The sequence below is a fragment of the Leopardus geoffroyi genome, chromosome C1, assembly GCF_018350155.1.
Source record: "Leopardus geoffroyi isolate Oge1 chromosome C1, O.geoffroyi_Oge1_pat1.0, whole genome shotgun sequence".
Classification (NCBI taxonomy): Eukaryota; Metazoa; Chordata; class Mammalia; order Carnivora; family Felidae; genus Leopardus; species Leopardus geoffroyi.
Genome location: NC_059328.1, coordinates 92,870,841 through 92,892,967, shown reverse-complemented (window position 1 = coordinate 92,892,967; position 22,127 = coordinate 92,870,841). Strand labels below are relative to the sequence as shown.

At 36.7% G+C, this 22,127-nt stretch overlaps 1 protein-coding gene across 6 annotated transcripts in view; it reads right to left on the bottom strand.

Moving 5' to 3' along the window:
• GPSM2 (G protein signaling modulator 2) overlaps positions 1-21,668 on the bottom strand; it is a 47,219-nt gene extending 25,551 nt beyond the window's left edge. For 2 of the 6 annotated variants that reach the window (XR_006712571.1, XM_045478501.1), the window contains exons 1-4: positions 21,327-21,655; positions 1,199-1,420; positions 691-826; positions 219-361 (exon numbers count right to left, since the gene is read on the bottom strand). Coding sequence is in view for 5 of the 6 variants with exons in the window: in XM_045478501.1 (XP_045334457.1) it covers positions 219-361; positions 691-826; positions 1,199-1,420; positions 21,327-21,640 (815 nt within the window). In the remaining variant the exon portion in view is untranslated. Of the gene's footprint in view, positions 1-218; positions 362-690; positions 827-1,198; positions 1,421-9,506; positions 9,812-21,117; positions 21,141-21,326 lie in introns of those variants that run through there. The other 4 variants (XM_045478503.1, XM_045478504.1, XM_045478502.1 and 1 more) reach the window with 4 other exon arrangements.
• Between the last annotated feature and the right edge of the window lie 459 nt (positions 21,669-22,127).

Here is a 22,127-nt window from a genome sequence, read left to right as displayed (position 1 = left end):
TAAGTGGCACCGGTTAACAATTTAAAGGAAAGCTTTCCTGGGGAGGGGATTACTCTATTCCAACACTACAACATTTTAGCAGCGATTTGATGGTTTATTTTTACTTGCTAGTCCAGAATTCTAAAACCTTTCCCAAACTTAAAACGTATTACTGGATAAAGAATGTAGAGCAGGTCCAAGCCTTAGGTGGGCCACAGGACTGCATCAGTGCTACTTACTCATAATAATCCACAGCTGCCTGCAGAGCATTTCTCACGTCTTCTGGAAATTCTCCCATGTCTTGAGGACCAGGGCAGGCAAAACTTTTCCCTTTGGCATGATACACATTTCCAAGATTGTAAAGTGCTCTTGCTTCTCCCACCTAGATGAAGATATCAACAGAGTTTACATTTTGAAATCAGAAGCCAGGTATTATAATGCTTATCACATATATTTATTTATAATTATCCTTGATGGTCAAAAGAAAGAAATGTTTATGATGGCCATCCATACAACCAAATAAATGATTACTTATGAAAGAATGTCTACTATTTTTTCTCCACTATTTTAAATTTTTTACTTCTATTTTTCTATGAATATTTTCTTCATTGGTATTAACTTTTAGATAAACTACAAAATAATTAAGTAAAATTAAAACACAAAGCAATTTCAAATAAAACATTTGGCCCACTATGTAATATTCCTTATTACCTTGTCATTAAGCTCTCTGGAAATATCTAGGTGTCGCTGACAACAAACTACAGCTTCATCAAAATTCCCAAGAACTTTTAAGGTGTTTCCCAGATTACCGCTAGCTTTGGCTTCCCCCAGCTGATCTCCAATAGTCCTGCGGGGTGGGGGAAGCAAATGGTGTTAAAAATAAAGCAAGCAGCCAGAGTATAGTTTTCCCTAGAGGACAACTGACATGCTTTAGGTAAGAAGGACCCGTTATTAGCCTTGAAACCTACTTTAAATAAAAATGTAAAACTTATGTTTCTGTATTTAAATGTAATTAATTTTCATTCATTTAATTAAACTCTGGTGTCATTTCACTACTATTAAATCATTTAATTAAACTTTGATCAGCCTAAAGTTTTAAAATGCAGTGCTACTGAATCAGAACTCACTAAAATGTATTAAGTTCATTTTTTTTAATTGAATAAACATTTTTTAAGAAACATTCAAGGAGAAAGAGTATTAAAAAGCTTAAATTAATTACCTTGCTAGAGTTAAATCATGATGATGGTATTCTAATGCTTTGGCATAATCATGCAAATAGAAATAAGCATTGCCCAGCTGGCTGTAAATAGCACTAAGTGTTTTTAGGTCTTCAGTTCCAACTTGAACTGCAGCTTCAAAGAAGGACACACCAGCACGGCAGTCTCCTGACTTACACAGACGTTCCCCTTCCAAGGCCAGTTCTAGGCAAGAAGCTTCCATTCTATAAAATTACATAGGACAGACATTTACAACATTATATTATAACAGCACCACAGTTATTTTTAACTTGAGGTAATACAATTTTAATGTTGGCTGTGTCTACTCTTGCTTAGAAGAGCTGCCTCTATAATTAAAGTATATATACATTATTGATAAAACAGTAAACTATTATTTATAGCATGAGCTAATTTGCCTAATCAAATGTCTCTGAGCCCCAGATGTCTTTTATATAGGATAGCTAAATACCTCTATATGGAGCCCATTTTAATTGGCCCACCCAGAGCAACCAACTTCACCAACGAGAGAACCTAAAGTAGTGTTTCCTAAAGGATTCTGAGTTGTGGCAGACTTAGGGACTTCCTCAGAGTGTGGGAGAAAACAGGTACCTGGGGAAGGTGATGTCCTATAATTAATACTCTTCTCTATCTAGGTATCTAAGTGATCTACTCAGCCATACATCAAGCCCTCCTACCATCCCTATCTCTTTCTCTGTCTCACTCACACACACTCCTTTCTGTCCTTACCACCACATGGTATCTCTACCTCAGAAAAAAAAGGAGCAAAGTATTTTGATCTATAAGGCATACTTCTATAAGAGAACTAAGTGACAAGAAACTTTGTTAGAAAGCAGTAATTTAAATATTTTCAGAAATTCTAATTCTCAAAGTCTGTCACTGGATTTTTAAAAGCTAGAAGAATTAAGTTATTTTAAATCTACGTTGGAGAAAAAGCAATGATACTTTAGGTTCTAATCCTAGATTTTAGAAGGTGACTTTTACCAAAGTTGCCACTGTGTTTCTTTAACATTTTTATGATTTCTGCCATGTTTATATTTTACATAATCATCCACTTAAGTGTGTTTCTACAATTTGGCAAATTTCTTTGAAATTGGCACATGTAATTTTTAAAAATCTGGCTTCAAAGCAGTATCCATGGAACTGTGAGGAGTTTGGTGTGATACTTATTTTCTAATGTACATTAAAACAAATATGTAAGTATTAAAATAAAAAAGTAAAATTACCTTATGTAACACCAGTGGTAGGGACACATATCACCCTTTGGGAAACTCTGATTAAGCTCATCAAGCATTCTAATTTTGTTGAGCAGCATGAAATTACTCCTTACTGGAATTAGCTTTGAACAACTCTAACAGAGCAGTGATTCCTGATCCTGGCTGCACCACAGCAGAGCTCATATGGAGTGCTTTTTAAAGCTCTCAATGCTGGGTCCCACTCTCTAGGTATGAGGTCTGGCTCATAGTATTTTTTAAACACCCCCAAGTAATTCCAACATATAAGCCAGAGTTGAGAATCACTGCTTTAACAAGAAATAGAAATTAAACCACAACTCGCCCTAAAGTCATTCAAATAGGATTATACTTTTGTATTTCTAGTAGCAGGCCAATCAATTAACATGTTTCTTCAGATGCTGTCTTTTAGCCTATAAAACTTCACGGTTCCTTAAAGCCATAAATTAAAATGGGATTGCAAAAGTGGAAAATAAATCTGATAAAGAGAAAAGTCTGGACTAAGATTAACAGATCCAATTGCAAAGGTTCAAAGCAGACTTTTGGTTATGTAGCAGATTTATGTAGTTATCTATGATAGGTAAATTTCAAGTTTTACATCCAGGTATCCTTTTTTTATAATTCAAGTAATTAAGTAAAAGGATACAGTGTGATCACAATTACACTAGTGATTTCACCCCCACTTAATGGATTTAGGCAAAATAATGCAAGTGAACCTCTATTTAACATTTTGCTTCAACATTAGACCAGTTATATACAAAGAAGAAAGATCTAAAGCACACAGAAAAATTAATCAGTTAAACCGGAAAACTTAGAATTTTTGCTATATTTACTTATTTATAAATTTTTTTTAATGTTCATTTATTTTTGAGGGAGAGAGAGACAGCACAAGCAGGAGAGGGGCAGAGAGAGAGAGGGAGACACAGAATTCGAAGCAGGCTCCTGGCTCTGAGCTGTCAGCACAGAGCCTGACACGGTGCTCAAACTCCGAAACTGCGAGATCATGACCTGAGCCAAAGTTGGACACTTAACTGACTGAGCCACCTAGGCACCCCTGCTATATTTATATTTCTTGTCATTTCAAATTAATAAAACCAATTTTCATCTTTCACAAGTAAAAACTGCCCTTTAAAACTGTATTTTTGAGGGGCACCTGGGTGGCTCAGTGGGTTGAGTATCCAACTTCAGCTCAGGTCATGATCTTGCTGTCTGTGAGTTCAAGCCCCACATCAGGCTCTGTGCTGACAGCTCAGAGCCTGGACCCTGTTTCAGATTCTGTGTCTCCCTCTCTCTCTCTCTGCCCCTCCCCCACTCATGCTCCATCTCTGTCAAAATTAAATATTTAAAAAAACTGTATTTTTGAAAATTAGGGACTTCATAAAGAAAAAGATTATTTTTGAGGTTTTATGAGGTTATTGCTGTATTTTGTGTATGAAGAGAAATGAGGCAGTACAAAGACTACTATGTAAAAAATGTGATTTTCTTAAAGGATTCTTTCGCTAGACTGGCTACCTAAACTAGGTGTCTTTATTTGTCTGAATACTGAAACCACTGAACTTTCAAGAATTACCATAGGAAAAAAAATTGGAAAAGATATTTTTACATATAAAATACTTTTTCTATTAAAAATTTTTAACTTAAGCATGATTCTAATTATGTAAGAAAATTATATATTGAGCAATTTCACTGGTAGGAATTGATCTTAAAGTTATATGTACACAAATTCAAGAATATATATGTGAAAGGACATTCACAGCAGCAAAAACACACACACACACACACACACACAACTTAAATGTCCATCAACAGAGTATTAAGGAAAATTACATGCCACTGTAAATTGAATACTAATAATGACACATGATTTCACTGAAGGAGAAGTAGAGAAATAGTTACATACAGCAGCACCATCAGTTCAAGATGATTAGCTGGCTGGCCAGGAAATTAGGGACAAGGCAGAACTGGCTATTCATAGATAAGACATGTAAAAATTGGAAGTTTACAACATGTTTGCCTATATCCATATAAACCAGAGAAGTGTCTTCTTCAAATAAACATCTTCACCACAAATATTTGACTTTCTGGTTTGAAACTTACACAACGTTTTACCAGAACCATCAATCCAAATTATGTATGTAACAAAATTTAGCTGCAGACTGAATTTATAGCTACAAATTTTTAAGAAGACATTTTAGATAATTTCATTAGAAACAGTGACAGCAAACTGGAACCCTGCTGGCTGCTCAGCTGTCTCTGAAGTCCATGAAGTAAGAATGTCCTATAAGAGAAACTACCTTGGAAAAGTTATTTCAGTAAGTAATTCCCAAAATAAAGTCCCCAAATCTCTAGTAATGATTAATTCTAAGATATATTGTAGCTCTGGTATGTTTTATTAGAAAAGAGGTCAACATTTTGGCAAAATCTCCAACACCTAAAATCAAATATATCTAATTGCATAACAGTCAAGGCAGGTTGGCTTATAAATTTTTTAGAAGATCATTAAATAGTAAGAGAGAAAGTAATTTCATATCCTTTCTGTCTCTATGAGAGAATAGAATTACTTCATTTGTTTACCAGCTGGGTTGGAAACAAAGAACGCACTCAGAGTAGAAGACAAATCGGGAAAATACCTCCATTAAAATACATCCCACATACAAAGTTTCTTTTATTCTTCCTAATGGCCTAACTAGTTGTAGAATCAAAGAAAGTACATTCCTAATAACTACAAATAAGCACAGTACTACTATATTTAACTGAAATGTTTTCATTTTGCCAAAATGTTATAGTTATAATTCCTCATTTTTTGCACAAACCCATGTCATTTCAATTTAATTTTTATATTTTTAATTATTATTACTATTCACTTTTCTTCCACGCTAGATTTTTCCTTTACCTTCTTAATTTTAGTTTCTTGTGTTCATAGTATATCAATGAAAGCAAGAGAGGATTAAAACCTCAATGCTACATCATTTAAAAAGATTTCATACAGATTATGTTCAAATTTGACCCTCCCCTCAAAAGGTTTACATACTATTTAAGAATAAACAATGGGATTGAGGTCTCAGGCTTCAATACAAGAGTGTTCTGCATCTTCTCCACTGTGCTGTCTTCTATAGCTGTCAAATCTCTTTACAGACCTTAGTTCCACCTTCCATGTGTTCTAATTGGGCATGGATCTTTTCCATTACCAATCCTACCTCCCACAAACAATTTTCATCCATTCTGTTTACCACATATATCTATTCTAGTTTACTTGCGAAAGGGAAAGTAGTATAAATTTACCTTGATTTAGATTTAAGTTTTGATTGGTAACTTAGTTTTAAAAGTGATTTTACTATATATTATATTAAGTTAAATTCTCAAATAACCTTCTTGAGAATTACTGTAGAGGTATTACTACAGAAGAGGAAATTGATGCTCAGACAGGTTGAGTGACCTATTAAGATCATAGGACTGCAAAGCTGAGAAATGAAATCCTGTCTTTGTCTCTAAATCCAACGCTCTTTCCACTATTCAACATTACCTCAAACTCAATATTCCTCAAATACTCTTCAGGAAAGAATATTAACCACTACATTTACCTAGCAAAATTAAAGAATTCAACACCAAAACTGTATTCCTTTACAAATTGTGTGCAATAGTCTAATTTTTACAATATGAAAGTTACTGAAGTAGGAACAAAGACATTTTTCAAAGAAATACAAGAGAAACTAGTTTACTAATGAACCTGATACATCCATCTTTCAACATCAACAATTACCAGTATGTAATATTACCAGTGTGTTTCATCTCTATTTCCATCCTCACTCTCTAACCCTAGATTCTTTTAAAGTAAATTCCAGAAAGCATATGATTTCATTTGTAAATATTTTAGTATGTATCTCTAAAAGAGTCATTTTCAAAAAAAATTAATACTATCATGCCTAAGAAAACTAATTATAATTATTTCAAAAATAATCATATACTGTTAAAACATTTTTTTTATTTTTTAGAGACAGCGTGAGTGGGCAAGGAGCAGAGGGCGATGGAGGCACAGAATTTGAAGCAGGCTCTAGGCTCTGAGCTGTCAGCACAGAGCCTGACGTGGGGCTTGAACTCATAAACTGTGAGATCATGACCTGAACCGAAGTTGGCCACTTAACCGACTTAGCCACCCAGACACCCCCATCATATATATACTGTTTTAAAGCTTAGAAACTAACTTCATTTTACTATCAGTCTCCATTTCTCTCTACCTTCATAAATAGGTCACAAAATATTTCATAAAGTATTCTAATATCTCTCAGGAGGTTCCTTAGTGTCTAAAGAATTATTCTATTTCAAAATTATAAACTCATTGTGTCACAGAATGTTCTCCAGGGATGGATGAAGACTTCCAAAATGAAAGAACAAGAAGGATAAAACAATATATGCTACCTGTTTACCAGAGCAGAGTAATAACTTATACCAGGCCATGAGTCCTAACAAAAAGGATAAAAAGTATTACCTGCAATTATACAATAATCCAATATACAGAATATATATCAATATACAGAACGCTGATCCTAAAGCACTGAAGAAGCTAAAGCTTTGTTTGGCATATTGGGATTTGGTTTTTGTTTGTTTGTTTCTGTTTTTGTTTAAGCCTAATCTCATGACCTTGAGATTAAGACCTGAGCTGAGATCAAGTTGGATGTTTAACTGGCTGAGCCACCCAAGTCCCCCATGGCATATTCTTACTAAAAATAGTTACAGTGTTTAAAGTTTCATTTGGTGAAGTCCTATACCAATACACAACTATGTCTGACCTATGCTATATCATAGAAAAAGGACAAATCTAACTTTCCCATAGGTAGATGTATAATCCACTCCTCCTTACCTGCTGCTCTTCCACAGTATCAAGAAGTATACCACTCTTGGAAATGTTTAGCAAGATGAAATCTTACTTACTAGGTTCAACTGATAGTTATGTCCAATGAAGTTCAATATACATTCCATCACACGTGCACTATGAATCAGATAACATGCTTAGCATCATGGCTGCCCTAAGGAAGTTAATGGTCAAAGGGAGGGGTCAAAGAGGACACAAACTTATAAACAGATCAAATGAATTTTAATATAGTTGATGCAAAGAAAGAGATATGCAAAGCATGTTATGGGAGCAAACGGAGGGCACATAGCCAAACTATGGCATTTAGAAGTGGTTTCCAAGAGTAGATAATTCAAGTCATAGAGTGCATCATGAGCAAAGGCACAGAGACATGGAACAGCAAGACATGTATAGGAAACCAGAGCTCAAAGTGCAAGGCTAGGACTGGAAGAAAGTAAGAACAAAGGAATACACAGAAGCTAGAAAAAGGAAGATATTGCATACTATGTTAAGCTTGGCTCTGCCCTACAGGTGACTAGGAGGCACCAGTGATTAAGCAGAATTTGCACAGTTAGCTCTGTTTTTGGAGTGAACCCCCTAGTGGCAAATTAAAAAGATGGCTTCTAAGAGGTGAGAATGGAGAATGGAGTGAGTCTAGAGGAAGATGAAGGGGGCCTAAACCACAACAGTGATATGGAGGATACAGATGGGGTAGATAATTCCGAGCAACATTTAGGAGATAAAACTGACATGACTTCACACTGGATACAGAGAGTGAGAAGCAGAAAAAAGCATGTAAGATAACTCCCAAACTTCTGGAACCATGCCCAAAAGGGTAGAGTTATATTAAAAGCTCATTTTAATTATGTTGAATGTCCCCCATTTCTTTATTCAAAACTTTTTTATTTTTATAAATTTTTTTAATGTTTATTTTTGAGAGAGAGAGACCGACCACGCGTGCGCAGGGGAGGGGCAGAGAGAGAGGGGGAGACACAGAACTCAAAGTGGGCTCCAGGCTCTGTGTTGTCAGCACAGAGCCCAACATGGGGCTTGAACTCACGAACTGTGAGATCATGATCTGAGCTGAAGTCGGACACTTAACCAACTGAGCCACCCAACTGCCCCTAAAACTTTTTTAATAGAAATACCCTCATATTACAGACTATACAGACTTCCTCGGCACCATGCCCTAACACAAATCTGCTCCAAAGTACAATTCATCTATTTCTTAAATGTGTGTTAAGATATCTAGGATTTGGCAACCAACACCTTCAACTTATTAGATATGCTGAATAATCCTCACTGCTACAAGTTTTATTTACTATTAGCTTATGACATTTATGTTAAAGAATCTATTAGTATTCTAATCACCTTACTAATATGGTTACATGCCTTTCATTCTAATATTTATGTTTATGTTCATTATATAGTTTAGTGCAATGACCAGAACTTCTAGAATAAAAGTTAAATAATGATGGGGGCACATGGGTGGCTCAGTCAGTTAAGCATCTGCCTTCAGCTCAGGTCACGATCTCACAGTTCATGAGTTTGAGCCCCACATTGGGCTCTCTGCTCACACTGCAGAGCCTGCTTCAGATCCTCTGTCCACCCCCCCACCTCTCTGCCCCTCCCCTGCTCACACTTTGTGCTCTCTTTCTCTCCCTCTCAAAAATAAACAGAAATTTTAAAATAAAAAAGATATCATTGCTTTGCTCCTAAATGTATCCGAAATGTCACTAATATTTTATCATTAAATATTAACCTATTAGTTTATCATGTTAAGAAAGTATGCATCCATTCCGTTACTGACTTTTTTAAAAGTTCACTTATAAAAGATCACCAACAAAAACTGAAACATAAAAATTAGGTCATTCACATATGGTCCTATTACAAATCCAGCTTTTACCTCAAACATTTAGAAACAGATTTCATTTTTATACCTGTATTATAAGTTACAAAATATAAAGTAACTACTCATAAATTCTTCCAAAAAATGTTAATAAATGATAATATATAATTGATCTCTACCACTATTTTCCTATAGAAAGGATATAAAATCTTACCACAACAAAAAGAAAATATAGTTTATAAGAGATACTAACTACAGCTAGTATATTTTGAATATATTCAAATTTAAATTTGAAATGATCAGAGTGAAATACATGTTTAATAAGGATTAAAAGTCACCCACTAAGAAAGTAGTGGTCTTACCTGTAACGAACATGAAAAGAATGGTCTTCCCTCATGCTTATCAAATTTTCCTCCATCGAGTCATATTATAAGCTGAGTAAAATATGAAATTATTTTATTTTCAGCCAATCCAGTTCTTTACAATGTAGAATTGTTGCAGAACATTGTCCAGTTAGTATATTAATGAGTTGGTGTTAATACATCCTAAGCTCCTGCTTCTTCTTTATTAATAATGAAAGGAGGTCAATGTCAGACAGCTTAAAGGTTCAAAATGTGTCCCAAATCCTTGCATCTTTGGCCCTTTCGGCAGCACTTCAGCAACATTTCTGCAAAAGGAATACAAGATGCTTTGCTTGAAGTCCTATTTTCAAACAATAACCTAAAGTAATTCCAAGCCGTACATAATCACACAGACTGCTGTCATGTCAATCATGGGAGAAAAACAGCAGAGGGCTTAACTGTCATCACACAGCTTCTAAATAAGGATGTGAATGAATAGATGAGATTCATCTGAGGCCTGTACTTTAATTTTTTAAATCGTCCTAAAATACGATAATTTTATGTATTATTTTCTATTTATACACAAATTTAGGAGAATGTGTTAGAGTATCTAAAAACAAAATTATGATACTTCGAGCTTTTAAAAATTGCTATTGTAACAAGTTAAATGAAAAATTGGTAATTATTCGAACAAGTCAAATCCAAACTTTAAATTTATTTCTTCACTATATTTGGGCTGATCATTAGATTATATTTGTATTCCTTTGTTCTCAGAGCATATTCTATTTTTACTTTTTAAGATCTTTAAAATGTTTTTATTACTATTAAGTACAAAAGAAATTTAGAAAATATGTGTATAGTAGAATAACATAACATTTATATAACACCACCCAATTTAAGAAAAACAACAATATCATCACTGCCTTTGAAGTCTCCTGGGTGCCTCAGTCTAACCCATCACATCTTCCTTTCCCCTCTAGGGTGATCTCTAAACTGAATTTTGTTCATTATTCCTTTCTTGTCTTTCTAACTTTAGTACAATGCTTATATAGGCCTAAAAATCATATCATTTAGTTTTATGTGGTTTTACTTAACATTATGTTTCTGAGATTCATCTTGTTGCACATAACTACAGTTTGCATATTTTTACTGCTGTGGACCAAATATATTTTTATTCTGCTACTGATGGGCATTTGGATTGTAATTTTTGGATTTTTTGCTACTACTAAAGTACTGTTATGAACATTGGTAGTAATAACTCAATGTACTGGTTAAAAACTACAGCAGATAAGCTAAAGAGAGAATGAGTGAACTAGAAGGATATCTGAAGAAATTATCCTGACATTCACAAATAAATTAAAGAGACAAACACTGAAGAGCAGTTCAGAGAACAGGAAGACAAAACGAGAGGCTCTGACAGAGGTCTAATTATAGTACTAGATGGAAAAAACAAAGAAAAGTAAAGGCAAAATCTTCAGTGATAAAGAGAATTTTTCAGAATTGAAGACAGATTTGAATTAGCAGATTGATAAAGCACACTAAGTCCTAAACAGGATAAATAAAAATGAATCCCATACCCAGATCTATCACAGAGAAACTACAGAACATCAGATATAAACTATAACTTCTAAGGTAACAACTGACAGAAACAAAGAAGATATATGTATGTGTATATATAAATAGATGTAATTTATAAACACACACAAACACAATTATTAAGTCCTGGAATCTCAATGTTATAAACAACACTATAGGTAAATTAGTCTAACATTTTACTACCTCATTCCCGGAAAAGTCTTAAGGTAGCTAATCCTAATTTTGAATAGTCCTTTTAGAAAGTTGTTCCATACTTTGAATAATCTTTCCATTTCTACCTATTTTTTCCCTTCTCCATCCAATAAGCCTAATTCCTTTTGCACATCATCCTTTTAAATATTTCAATTAGGGATGCCTGGGTGGCTCTGTCGGTTATGAGTCTGACCCCTGCATTGGGCTCTGTGCTGAAGAGTGCAGAGCCTGCTTGGGATTCTCTCTCTCCCTCTCTCTCTGCCCCTCCCCCATTCAGGCTGTCTCTGTCTCTCTCAAAAATAAACTTTTAAAAATAAATGAATAAATATTTCAACTATAACTTAAACTAGACTCTAAATCACACATACCCACTGTGTTGTTAATCAAGTACAGTTTGAGAGAGGTTAGTAGGAAACAGAGTGGTAAGGATTCCTGAGGAGGAAGAAGGTAGAAGGTGGAAAGGACTTGCTTTGGGAATATTGACAAGCTTCCCAGAGGAAATGATGTTTTCATATTAATAACCAGTTTGACACATAAAAAACACAAAATATTATTCCTCTTATCCTTCCCTTGGCCAGCAAAAGAAAGTGTCTTAAGAAATGATGAAAAGACAGGGTAGCAGCTATTAATCCAACAAACCTCTTTTTCTTTTGTTCAGAATTCCATTGTGCCTCCTTAATAATAAAACTCTATTAACACTATTAGTGTAGATATTAACAGCAATAGCTTCAATGTACATCTAGATTACACAACAGCTAAACTGTCAACCAAAAGGTCTTCCCCTATCCACATTGCGGTTTAGGCTATTTAGGCTGTTATTTATAAAATGGGGCAGAAGGTGAAGTACTAGAATAAATTAAATTTTGAATTAAGTTATAACTTAATTGGAAAGTTATTTTATCCAGATTATGAAATTCCAAATTTTAGCAATCATTAAAACTATATTAACTTCATACTTATTAAAATGGATACATGTAGTCAAATTAACAAATGTAAATAAATGGAATTGTGAAATACCTTATTTAAGACTGCATAGAGAAATATTTTAAAAATAATTAAAACAAGCAAGAAGATAGAATGCTATTCACCATTTCTGTATGGACAATTTATAACATGGTTTTACTATTCCCAAAAGAAATGTATACCCAAAGAAGTCGCTCTTTCATTTACAATCTCCATAATAAAGTAGCATTTCTTATCTTATAATTATTCACTGAACAAGTAATTCTTGATTCAATGATTAATTCTGCAAGAATTCTCTGATTTAGTAACAATGTGTTCATTTATGCTCCACATTACAAAGAGTTAACCCACTTCATATTTAACACACAGTTTATATATTACCAGTGTGACAGTAATAAAATCTTTAATAAATATTAAATTATGTTCATTAGGATAAGAAAATTTAATGACAGGACCAGGAAATGGAATGGAAATTATAGATTTGAAAGAATATTAAGAAGTCATCAAATTTAACCTCCAATCTCCATTAAGACTTATAACTAATACTTTACAAGGAACATGTATGTGCTTAGTAGTATCTCCCAGGTTTTAAAAAACAATGCTCCTAAAACCTCACTGCTAACAAAAACTCTCAGCATCTTTTGGTCTGACCATACAGAAATAAAGAGAAAGATAAATATTTTTTTCTATATGCTAGAAATTGACAAAAGCATATTGAAAGATAAGCTAGTATATAATTCTGATTGCCTCAATTTTTTTTTAATTTTTAAAAAAATATTTATTTATTTTTGAGAGGGCGAGAGAGAGGGAGAGCATGAGCAGGGGAGGGGCAGAGAGAGGGAAACACAGAACAAGAAGCAGGCTCCAGGCTCCGAGATGTCAGCACAGAGCCCGACGCGGGGCTCGAACTCAGGGACTGCGAGATCATGACCTGAGCCGAAGCCGGATGCTCAACCAACTGAGCCACCCAGGTGCCCCAGCCTCACTTTTAATTACCTGATTAGGAAGTCAAAATAGGCAGACTCCCATTACACAGCTAGGTGGACTTCTAGGCACTGTCCAAGGTATGTAATCAGAGTAAACAATAAATCCTATCCTTACTTTACTCCATCAACAGTAAAATATTTGCAAACTAAGCAATGCGGAAACACAGTACACAGTTACATGTATTATCATTTGTCCTTTCTTTCAATTTATTCAAGCTATCCAACTTAAATGCCGATAACCTCTGGTCTGATTCTTTAAGTATCTCTATAAACTGGTAACACTCATCAGACAATAAATATAACTTACTTTTTTTGCCTCCTGGTTAGATAATCTAAATTCTTTAAACTTTTTATCCTAATAATTCCCTGTAAGGAGCAACAGTCAAATTCTCCAAATCCCTTTCAATTGTAATGTTTCAAGTCAGATACAGTAGCCCTTTAACAATTTGGGCAGGGATAAATATGGACAAAGAATCAAGAACACACTTAAAATGAAGTTCTTTTATATTAGACTTAAGGGTACAGGTTATAACAAATACATATCACAGTAATAATGGGGGTAATAAAAAAAGAATGCCAAAATAAAGTCCAATAGAGAGAAAAGTTCAGAGCTTGGTTTTAGTGTGGCAGGTGCTGAGGGAACAAAATAAAAGCAAGAAAAATTATTTTGACATGAGAATACATGACTGACATGGGAAATTAGTGCCTAAAGCAAGGGAAGTCAAACCCTAGAATGGCTGGGTACTTGATTAGGTAATCTAGCTAGGAATACCTAAAGAAAAATGAAAAACAATGGCCACTGATTAGATACGAGAAGTAAAGGTCAAGCAGTAACAAAGAGCACGCCAATATTTCCAATTTTCAAGGTAGATGGAACAGTAGCATTGCACAGTGAATGACAAATCGGATTACAAGAGGGATACTTCCAAGGTGAGAAAATGGAGTCTTAGACTTTGAGGAGGGAAAAGTGTAATACTTCTTTTAAACTTGTACTTGGTAAAGTCCTATATTCACAAATAATAGCTGGAAAAAATAAAGATATCAAATGAGATAATTTGAAATCACGTAAAATTTGATAAATGGGAAAGAATCTGAAGGGTAAAAAAGTAGAACTGAGTGACCGACATTACTGAATTTTTGCACAACTTACATTAAAAACTGTTAAAGTACCAATGAGATCTAAATGTTAATCCTGCAATAAGTCAGCGGCAAAATTAAAGAGAAAGTGCAATGAAATAAAAATTAAAGCAATGCATAAAAGTTCTGATTCTTTTTTCAACATACTCAATCTCTAAACCAATACTATAACCAAATTTTTACATAATACTCTGAACTAAAGTTAACTCAAAATTATACCTGTGTGTGTATCCATATATAATCTATGTATAGTGTTGAACATGGTTTTAGTATCAACTGATAATTGTAACATATAGCAAATGTAAATTACTTTACAAGATCCCAAGTTAATAAAATAATCACAGTGCTTAGTTAAGCAAATCATTCTATTCTCTATCATTCTGGAGAAATGCAAATTTACCACAGATTATGCTGTAAAACTGTATGAATAAAATTTTCCTTAAGCAAATACATAATCCTAAATACATACTCCAATTAAGGCTAAGTCTTAATTTATTGTAAATTTTTAAATCTACAACAATCAATGTTAGTCTGTGAGACAGTAGGCCAAGTTAGTTTAGAAAACAAGCATAGCTAACAGTGTAACTGCTATGTAACAGTGTAACTTTCTAATGAGCTGTTTGTGACTATCAATCAGCTAAATAAATAGAATAAAATTCAAAGAACAGATTAATGGTTCTAGAATCCAAATAAATCTTAAAAAGGTATACTACCAGTCAGAAGGCTTTCCAAGTGTATTTGAAATTAATCCTCAAGGTCATTATGAAAGATAGCAAATCTATGCAAACTAAAGGCACTATTTCAAACTTTTTTATTTATTTATTTTTAAGTTTATTGGTTTATTTTGAGAGAGAGAGAGAGAGAGAGAGGCAGCACGCGTGCACAAGCAGGGAAGGGACAGACAGGGGGAGAGAGAGAATCCCAAGCAGGCTCTATGCTGTCAGCACAGAGCCAGATGTGGGGCTCAAACTCACCAACAGCGAGATCATGACCTGAGCCGAAACCAAGAGTCAGATGCTTAACCGACTGAGCCACCCAGGCAACATTCTCATTTTTATTCTTGGCAGGTTAAAAAAATATATTATGATCCAGGGGCATCTGGGTGGCTCAGCCAGTTAAGCATCTGTTTCTGGATTTCAGCTCAGGTCATGATCTCACAGTTTGTGAGTTCAAGCCCCATATCGGGCTCTTTGCTGACCGTGCAGAACCTGCTTGGGATTCTTGCTCTGTGCCTCTCCCGCAGTCATGCTCACACACTCTCAAAAAAAAAAAAAAAAAAAAAATCTGGATATACGTGTGTGTGTGTGTGTGTATACATATATCCAGAGCTATGGCCTTTAGAAATGTCAAAACAACAAATGCAACCATTTCAGAGTACTGTAACCTAAACAATTTTAATGATATACAGTAAGAATTCCTTTTCATGTTTTCAATGTTTACAACTAAAAGCTCACCACTCTAAACAACTACGCATAATCTTCCTTTTTTGATGGGGAAAATTTATACTTAAAGACTCCAATGAATTATTCCTGGATAACCAAATACAAATATATATGAAATTTCAAATTAGATAAATACTAAAAGAAAATGTAATGTAGAAGAAGAAAAAGATTTGAATATTTCAAACCTTCATCTTAGCATTGTTGTTAAACAGCGAGAAAGGACCAAGTATGCATCTACTTATATGAGAAATGCTGAATGTTTGTAGGTCAACAGCAGTTTCCAAAAGTCTCCACACAAAGCACTATGGATATAATAATTATTGCATGAGCAAACTCAGTGTCTTTGGTTTGGCAGGCCATGATAAATCAGGAAGAATATTGAAGATTTTTCTGGGGGGTGATAAACTAGAAAGGGGCTCCATTTTTATACTATACATGGAGTCAATCTGAATTATGCCAATCACTACACCAATCATTAAAACTGCTGTTTCGTCATTACAATCCTCAGTGATTACAATAATTCAAGAGGATGAAATAGTTGTTTAAAAATTTCAAGGACAAAAGACAGATTACTTTTATGTAACATCCCTAATCTTGGTTTCCTTTTTTCCCTGCAAAGCAGTTACCGAATCACAAGTACTGCTCCAACAAGACTTTATATTTAAAAATATAGGTAAAGGAATAGGTATGTTCGTTAGATAAAATTAGTATTTTTCTCCCTATTACTCGGTTTTCTCATCAAACTAAAGCCGAGTTTACAAATAATGTTAATTTTCTCTCCCACAAAACAATGTTAAATATAGTCCTTTTAATCTATTAGAAAATTAACAATCTTGGGGCGCCTGGGTGGCGCAGTCGGTTAAGCGTCCGACTTCAGCCAGGTCACGATCTCGCGGTCCGTGAGTTCGAGCCCCGCGTCAGGCTCTGCGCTGATGGCTCAGAGCCTGGAGCCTGTTTCCGATTCTGTGTCTCCCTCTCTCTCTGCCCCTCCCCCGTTCATGCTCTGTCTCTCTCTGTCCCAAAAATAAAAATAAAACGTTGAAAAAAAAAATTAAAAAAAAAAAGAAAATTAACAATCTTCTGAGTTTCAATTAGACACATAAGAAAAATGATTTATAGTTAACTGTTATAAACACATAAAAATGGGATTCATAGAAGTATTACAATACCAAAGATACAAAAGACACTGTAAGGACTGAGGGAAAAAAACACATTCTAAATTTTCATCATTCCCAATTATATATTCAGTGCTTTCCAAATGACTACTCAGGTTAAAAGACCAAGAGATCACAAGAATATGTCTGCAATCCAAAAACACTGACAATTTACACTAAGCCCAATTTCTACCAAAAGAAAACAAAACCCTTAAGTGTATATATATTAGTTCTTGCCCTTTCTGATCTGTAATCTTTTTGTTAATGAATGAATGAATGAATGAATGAATAAATGAATAAATAAATAAAGTAGGTAAGTTTATTTAGGTGTTTTTCTTTTTTAGGGCCTATATAAATTTTGGACAACCATGATGCAGTTAATTGGAGCTCAAAGAAACAAATTAAAAATACAGCTTTTGAAGACACTGCTGTGCCCAAAAAAAAAAAAAAAAAAAGAGAGAGAGAAAGAGAGAGAGACAGAAGAGATAGAACGAGGAGAACACAACTCACAGAAAAACTCGTTACCAAGTTACCAGAGAATATTGACTTATAGCTATTTAGTACTATCTGTGTTGGTGAGTCATCAGCTTACATCAATACATATATGAAAAACTCAGTAGTGAACAGAAGTGGTCCTTTGTATTAGGCATTGTTCTAGAGTTAAGTGACAACAAACTAGTTCTCTTAACAGAAGGACTTTAAAGAGGCATAACTGGTTTCAAATAAATTTTTAAGTAGAAATAAATCCCAAACGCACAATGGTTAAAAATGTCTATAAGGGTCCCTAGACAGTTTGAATTTAGAATTCTTTATAGGAAAATATAACTTTATCTTCTTCCAAATGTTATCACTATCCTGTGAAAAAATATGATTATTCATGGGATGAGCACTGGATGTTATATATGTGATGAATCACTAAATTCTATTCCTGAAATCATTATTACACTGTATGTTAATTAACTTGGATTTCAATTAAAATAAATAAAAATGATAATTTTTTTTAAATGTGCTTAGTCAATTCAGTAATGCTATGAGATATGGTAAGAATGATTCTAATTTTTTTTTTCTAGGTTTATCTATTTTGAGAGAGACAGAGAATGGGGGGAAGGGAAGAGAGAGAGAGGAGACTGAATTCCAAGCAGGCTCCGCCCTGTTAGCGCAGAGCCCAACACAGGGCTCAACCTCACTGAACTGTGAGATCATGACCTGAGTGGAACCAAGAGTCCTACGCATAACAGACTGAACCACCTGGGTGCTCCTGGAATGATTCTAAATAAAAAGGACCAGGGAAAGCTTTTTGGAAGCAAGGAATCCACATTGCACCTTAAAGGATGGGTGGACCCTTGTTAGGCAAATGGAGGAAAGGCATTCCAGTCACAGGGAAATGACTCAAGCAAAAGCAAGGAGGTAGGAATGCACAGAATGTGTGCCCAGGACAAGCACACTGGATTAGGAGTAGGAAAAGACAAGTCTAAGAAGGGACTAAAGTGTACCTCATGATCTCACAGTTTCCTGAGTTCAAGCCCTGCATCAGGCTCTGTGCTGACAGCTCAGAGTCTGGCACCTGCTTCAGACTTTGTGTGTGTGTGTGTGTGTCTGTCTGTTTCTCTCTCTCTGCACCCCCCCCCACCCACTCTCTTTCTCAAAAATAAACAAACATAAAAGTATTAGGGGCTGTGAATATATATGTGGCCTTGTATTTAACCCTGTAATTTTTTCAACGAAGGAATAACAAAGCTGGGTCTGTGTTAGTAAGATAAACTGGCAGCAATGCATACGGTAGAACATGGAGAAAGAAGATAGATACTTCAAAAAATTCTAGAAGCGGGGCACCTGGATGGCTCAGTCGGTTGAGCATCCAACTTCAGCTCAGGTCACGATCTCATGGTTCCTGAGTTCAAACCCTGCTTCAGGCCCACAGCTGTCAGCTCAGAGCCTGCTTCAGATCCTCTGATCTCTCTCTCTGCCCCTCCCCCACCCACACCCTCTCTCTCTCAGAAATGAATAAATATTAAAAAAAAAAAAAAAAAAATTCCAGGAGTACCTGGGTGGCTCAGTCAGTTTAGCATCCAACTCTTGGTTTCAGCTCAGGTCAAGATGCCACGGTGAGTTCGAGCACCTCATGGGGCTCTCTGTGCTGACAGCAGGGAGGCTGCTTGGGACTCTCTCCCCTTCTCTCTTTGCCCCTCCCCTGATTGCTCTTTCTCTCAAAATAAAATAAATAAACTTTAAAGAAAAGTTTTGGAATAATTCCAGAAGCAACTACTGAATAGGAAATTTTCTCTTGTCATCTCACAACAAACACCAAGCAAATTGCTTTGCACATAATTGATGGTCAACAAACTTTTGATTTCTTGCCTGTGAAGAACTATGAAGTGGCAAAGAATCCTAGAATAGTGAGAAAACTGGGCCTTAACACATATGTGCTCCACAGTAAAGAGTAAATTCATATTCATGTAAATACCTCAGAAAAGTTTTACTCAATTTTTTACTGTCTTTATAAAATAGATGATTAAAGGATATTGAAAGTGTTACATGATTTAAAAGGTCCTAAAAGGAAGACAGTTGTCCTAAAAGGAGGACTGAAATATTTCTGCATGGTTACCAACACACAACACCTAAAGGCATCTTAAAAGTGAATTATGTCCCTACAAATGGAATCCAGAGATCTGGAGGAGATTTAAACAATCGCACAGAAGCAACACAGCGAGGGCTCTGGGATCAGGCCACAGTTTGAATCCTAGCACAATGACTTATTAGTTATGTGATATTGAGCTAGTTAAACTCTCAGAGTTGGTTTGGGCATAATGACACTTATCCAACATGTGTTGTGATGATGAGAGATAGGATTTATAAAGTCCCTAACCCAGTGCCTGGCTCTGGTACTTAACAAAAGTATAAAGTATAGTAGTAATAATGATAGATGTCATTTTTTTAAATGTCTACTATTAGACTAATCTAAATCCACATCAGGTTTTTGAATTCCAGAAAATTACAAAATTTTACTGTTTGGGTAAATCTCAGACATATTCTATGCTTAAGTACAAGGCCATTTACAAAATCACTATAGGCTATCTTCGTTGTAATTAGCCTAGCACCAAGTCTGGAATTTATATTAAAATATAATATTTGTAACACTTCATGCCTGACTTAATAACATTAGAAAATACAGCTAAACTGCTGATCTAGCCAAAGCAGATTTGGGGGGAAATGATTCTACAGCAATATCGTACAACTTTTTACTTTGTATCTGCTCCACTGCTTATATTATAAATAACAGCCTAAAGAAAGAGCTTGCCTGAATGAATCCACGGTAAGGTGTAAAGCAGAGGAGGTCCGAGACTGCCCTCTTCCCGAGCCCTCCCTCTTCTCACACCCGCCCGGGTCAACCAACAGCGATCGTCCTTTGTTTAGAAGGAGGCAGCAGAAAAATCAACTAAAGCTGTTTCTCCAACAGGGACAACCCTAGCAAAAGTGGTTTTTATCTGAGGTAATCACAGCGGTGGTTATCAGACCGGAAATCTTCGCGCACCCTCCTAAAGTGGCAGCCTGAAAATTCAGCTGGGTTGGTACATTAACCCCCCACACACACCACGAGAGCTTCCAACACAAGCCGGCAGAAAGGAAAGCCAAGAACCTACTCCGCTTAACTCTGTGGCAGGCTTAAATTATGCATGAAGGCAAATAAAATTGCCACCCTTACTCGTTTTCTTGAGCAGAGTTCAAATGCTGCTAGTTAACACGATCTAACTAGTTACCATTTAAACAAGGAAAGTATAGATTTTCCACTTTTTACTCTTCGTAGGTTTTTTATAGATTTTCGGTAAGGGCTTTCTCAACATTCTCTGCTTGCGAAAACTTTCCGCAGCAACTACCAATTTCTACGGTAATTCGACAAGTCTGTGCCCAGAATCCGCGAACTGAAAACGAAGGAGACGCAGGTGTCCGACAAACACTGCCGGCTTCAGTCGGCAAACGCAAGACTACAAGTGAATGCTGTCTGCCTCGGGTTAATTCCACAGGCGTTCGGGGTTTTAAGCCACTGTTTGTTACACTCAGAATGCGTGAGGAGTCGCTGTACCCTATCATACTTTTTATTTTAAAAGGGGAACAAAGCTCTTAAACTTGTAAAAACTTGAAAAATCTCTCAACAAGAAAGCACCTCGCACATCAGCCAGCTACTCCCCATCCCGTTTCTGGTTTCTTCACTCGGGTCCCTGGCAGCGCCTGTCCCCGCCGACCACCTCGAACAAAGCGGACGGCCCCGGGACCCCGGACCCTGAACCCACCGCCTACCCCACCGTGCCGCACACACCCGACTCTCCCCGTCAGTTCCCTCCGCGAGGCGCCCTCAGACGCCTCAGAACTCACCTCCCGCGGGCCGGCGAGTCCCGGGAGCGCGGCGGACGCCACTGAGCTGCGGCAGCGGCCGCCTGGGGCGAAGGACGGGTGACTGTGGCCCCTCCCCCAGGCGAGTCCGCGCGCCGCGGGCGCCTCACCAGGCAGGGGCACCGCGGCAGGCAGGCGCGCGGCCCCCGCCCCAGCTCGCTACGGGTCACGTGAGCCAGAGCTCCTGCGGCTCTCCTCGCCCCCCTCGCCTCCTTCCCCTGTCCAGGGGTCCCGCAACACCGCCCGGCCTCCGCCGCTCCCTCCTCTGCGCCTGCGCCCCAGCTGGTCTCTCCCATTCAAACCGACAACGCCCCGCGTCTTTCGGACCCGCCAATGGCCGGCGTGGGGGAGGAGGGGCGGGGCGGGCGACGGCGTTTTTGCCTCTGGGGTCCCGGACGGGCGTGCGGGAGGGGAACTGGGCTGAGAGAGACTTTGGGGGGTTTGGCCCCCTGCCGCTCCGGGGCCTATCCTCAACCGTCAAGTTGAAACTGCACTATTATTTCTTCTTCAGACGCTGAAGGGTGGAGCGATAAATATCTCCCAGCAAAATGTTCAGAGAGGGTGGGCGCCGAGAACGAATGCGATCCGCGCTTAAAGCTCCGACGGCCTGGAGAATGAGTTTCCCAAGCGGCATATGCGGGATATTTAAGAAAAAAGAGGGCTCTGTGACAGGAACAGAGGGACCCGTGTCAAAGTCGAACAAGGCAGCCTCAGTTCTTGCGGGCCTGTCACAATTCTGGCGTTTCCATCTGTTAGGAAAGCAAACTTGTGTTGACTGCAGAG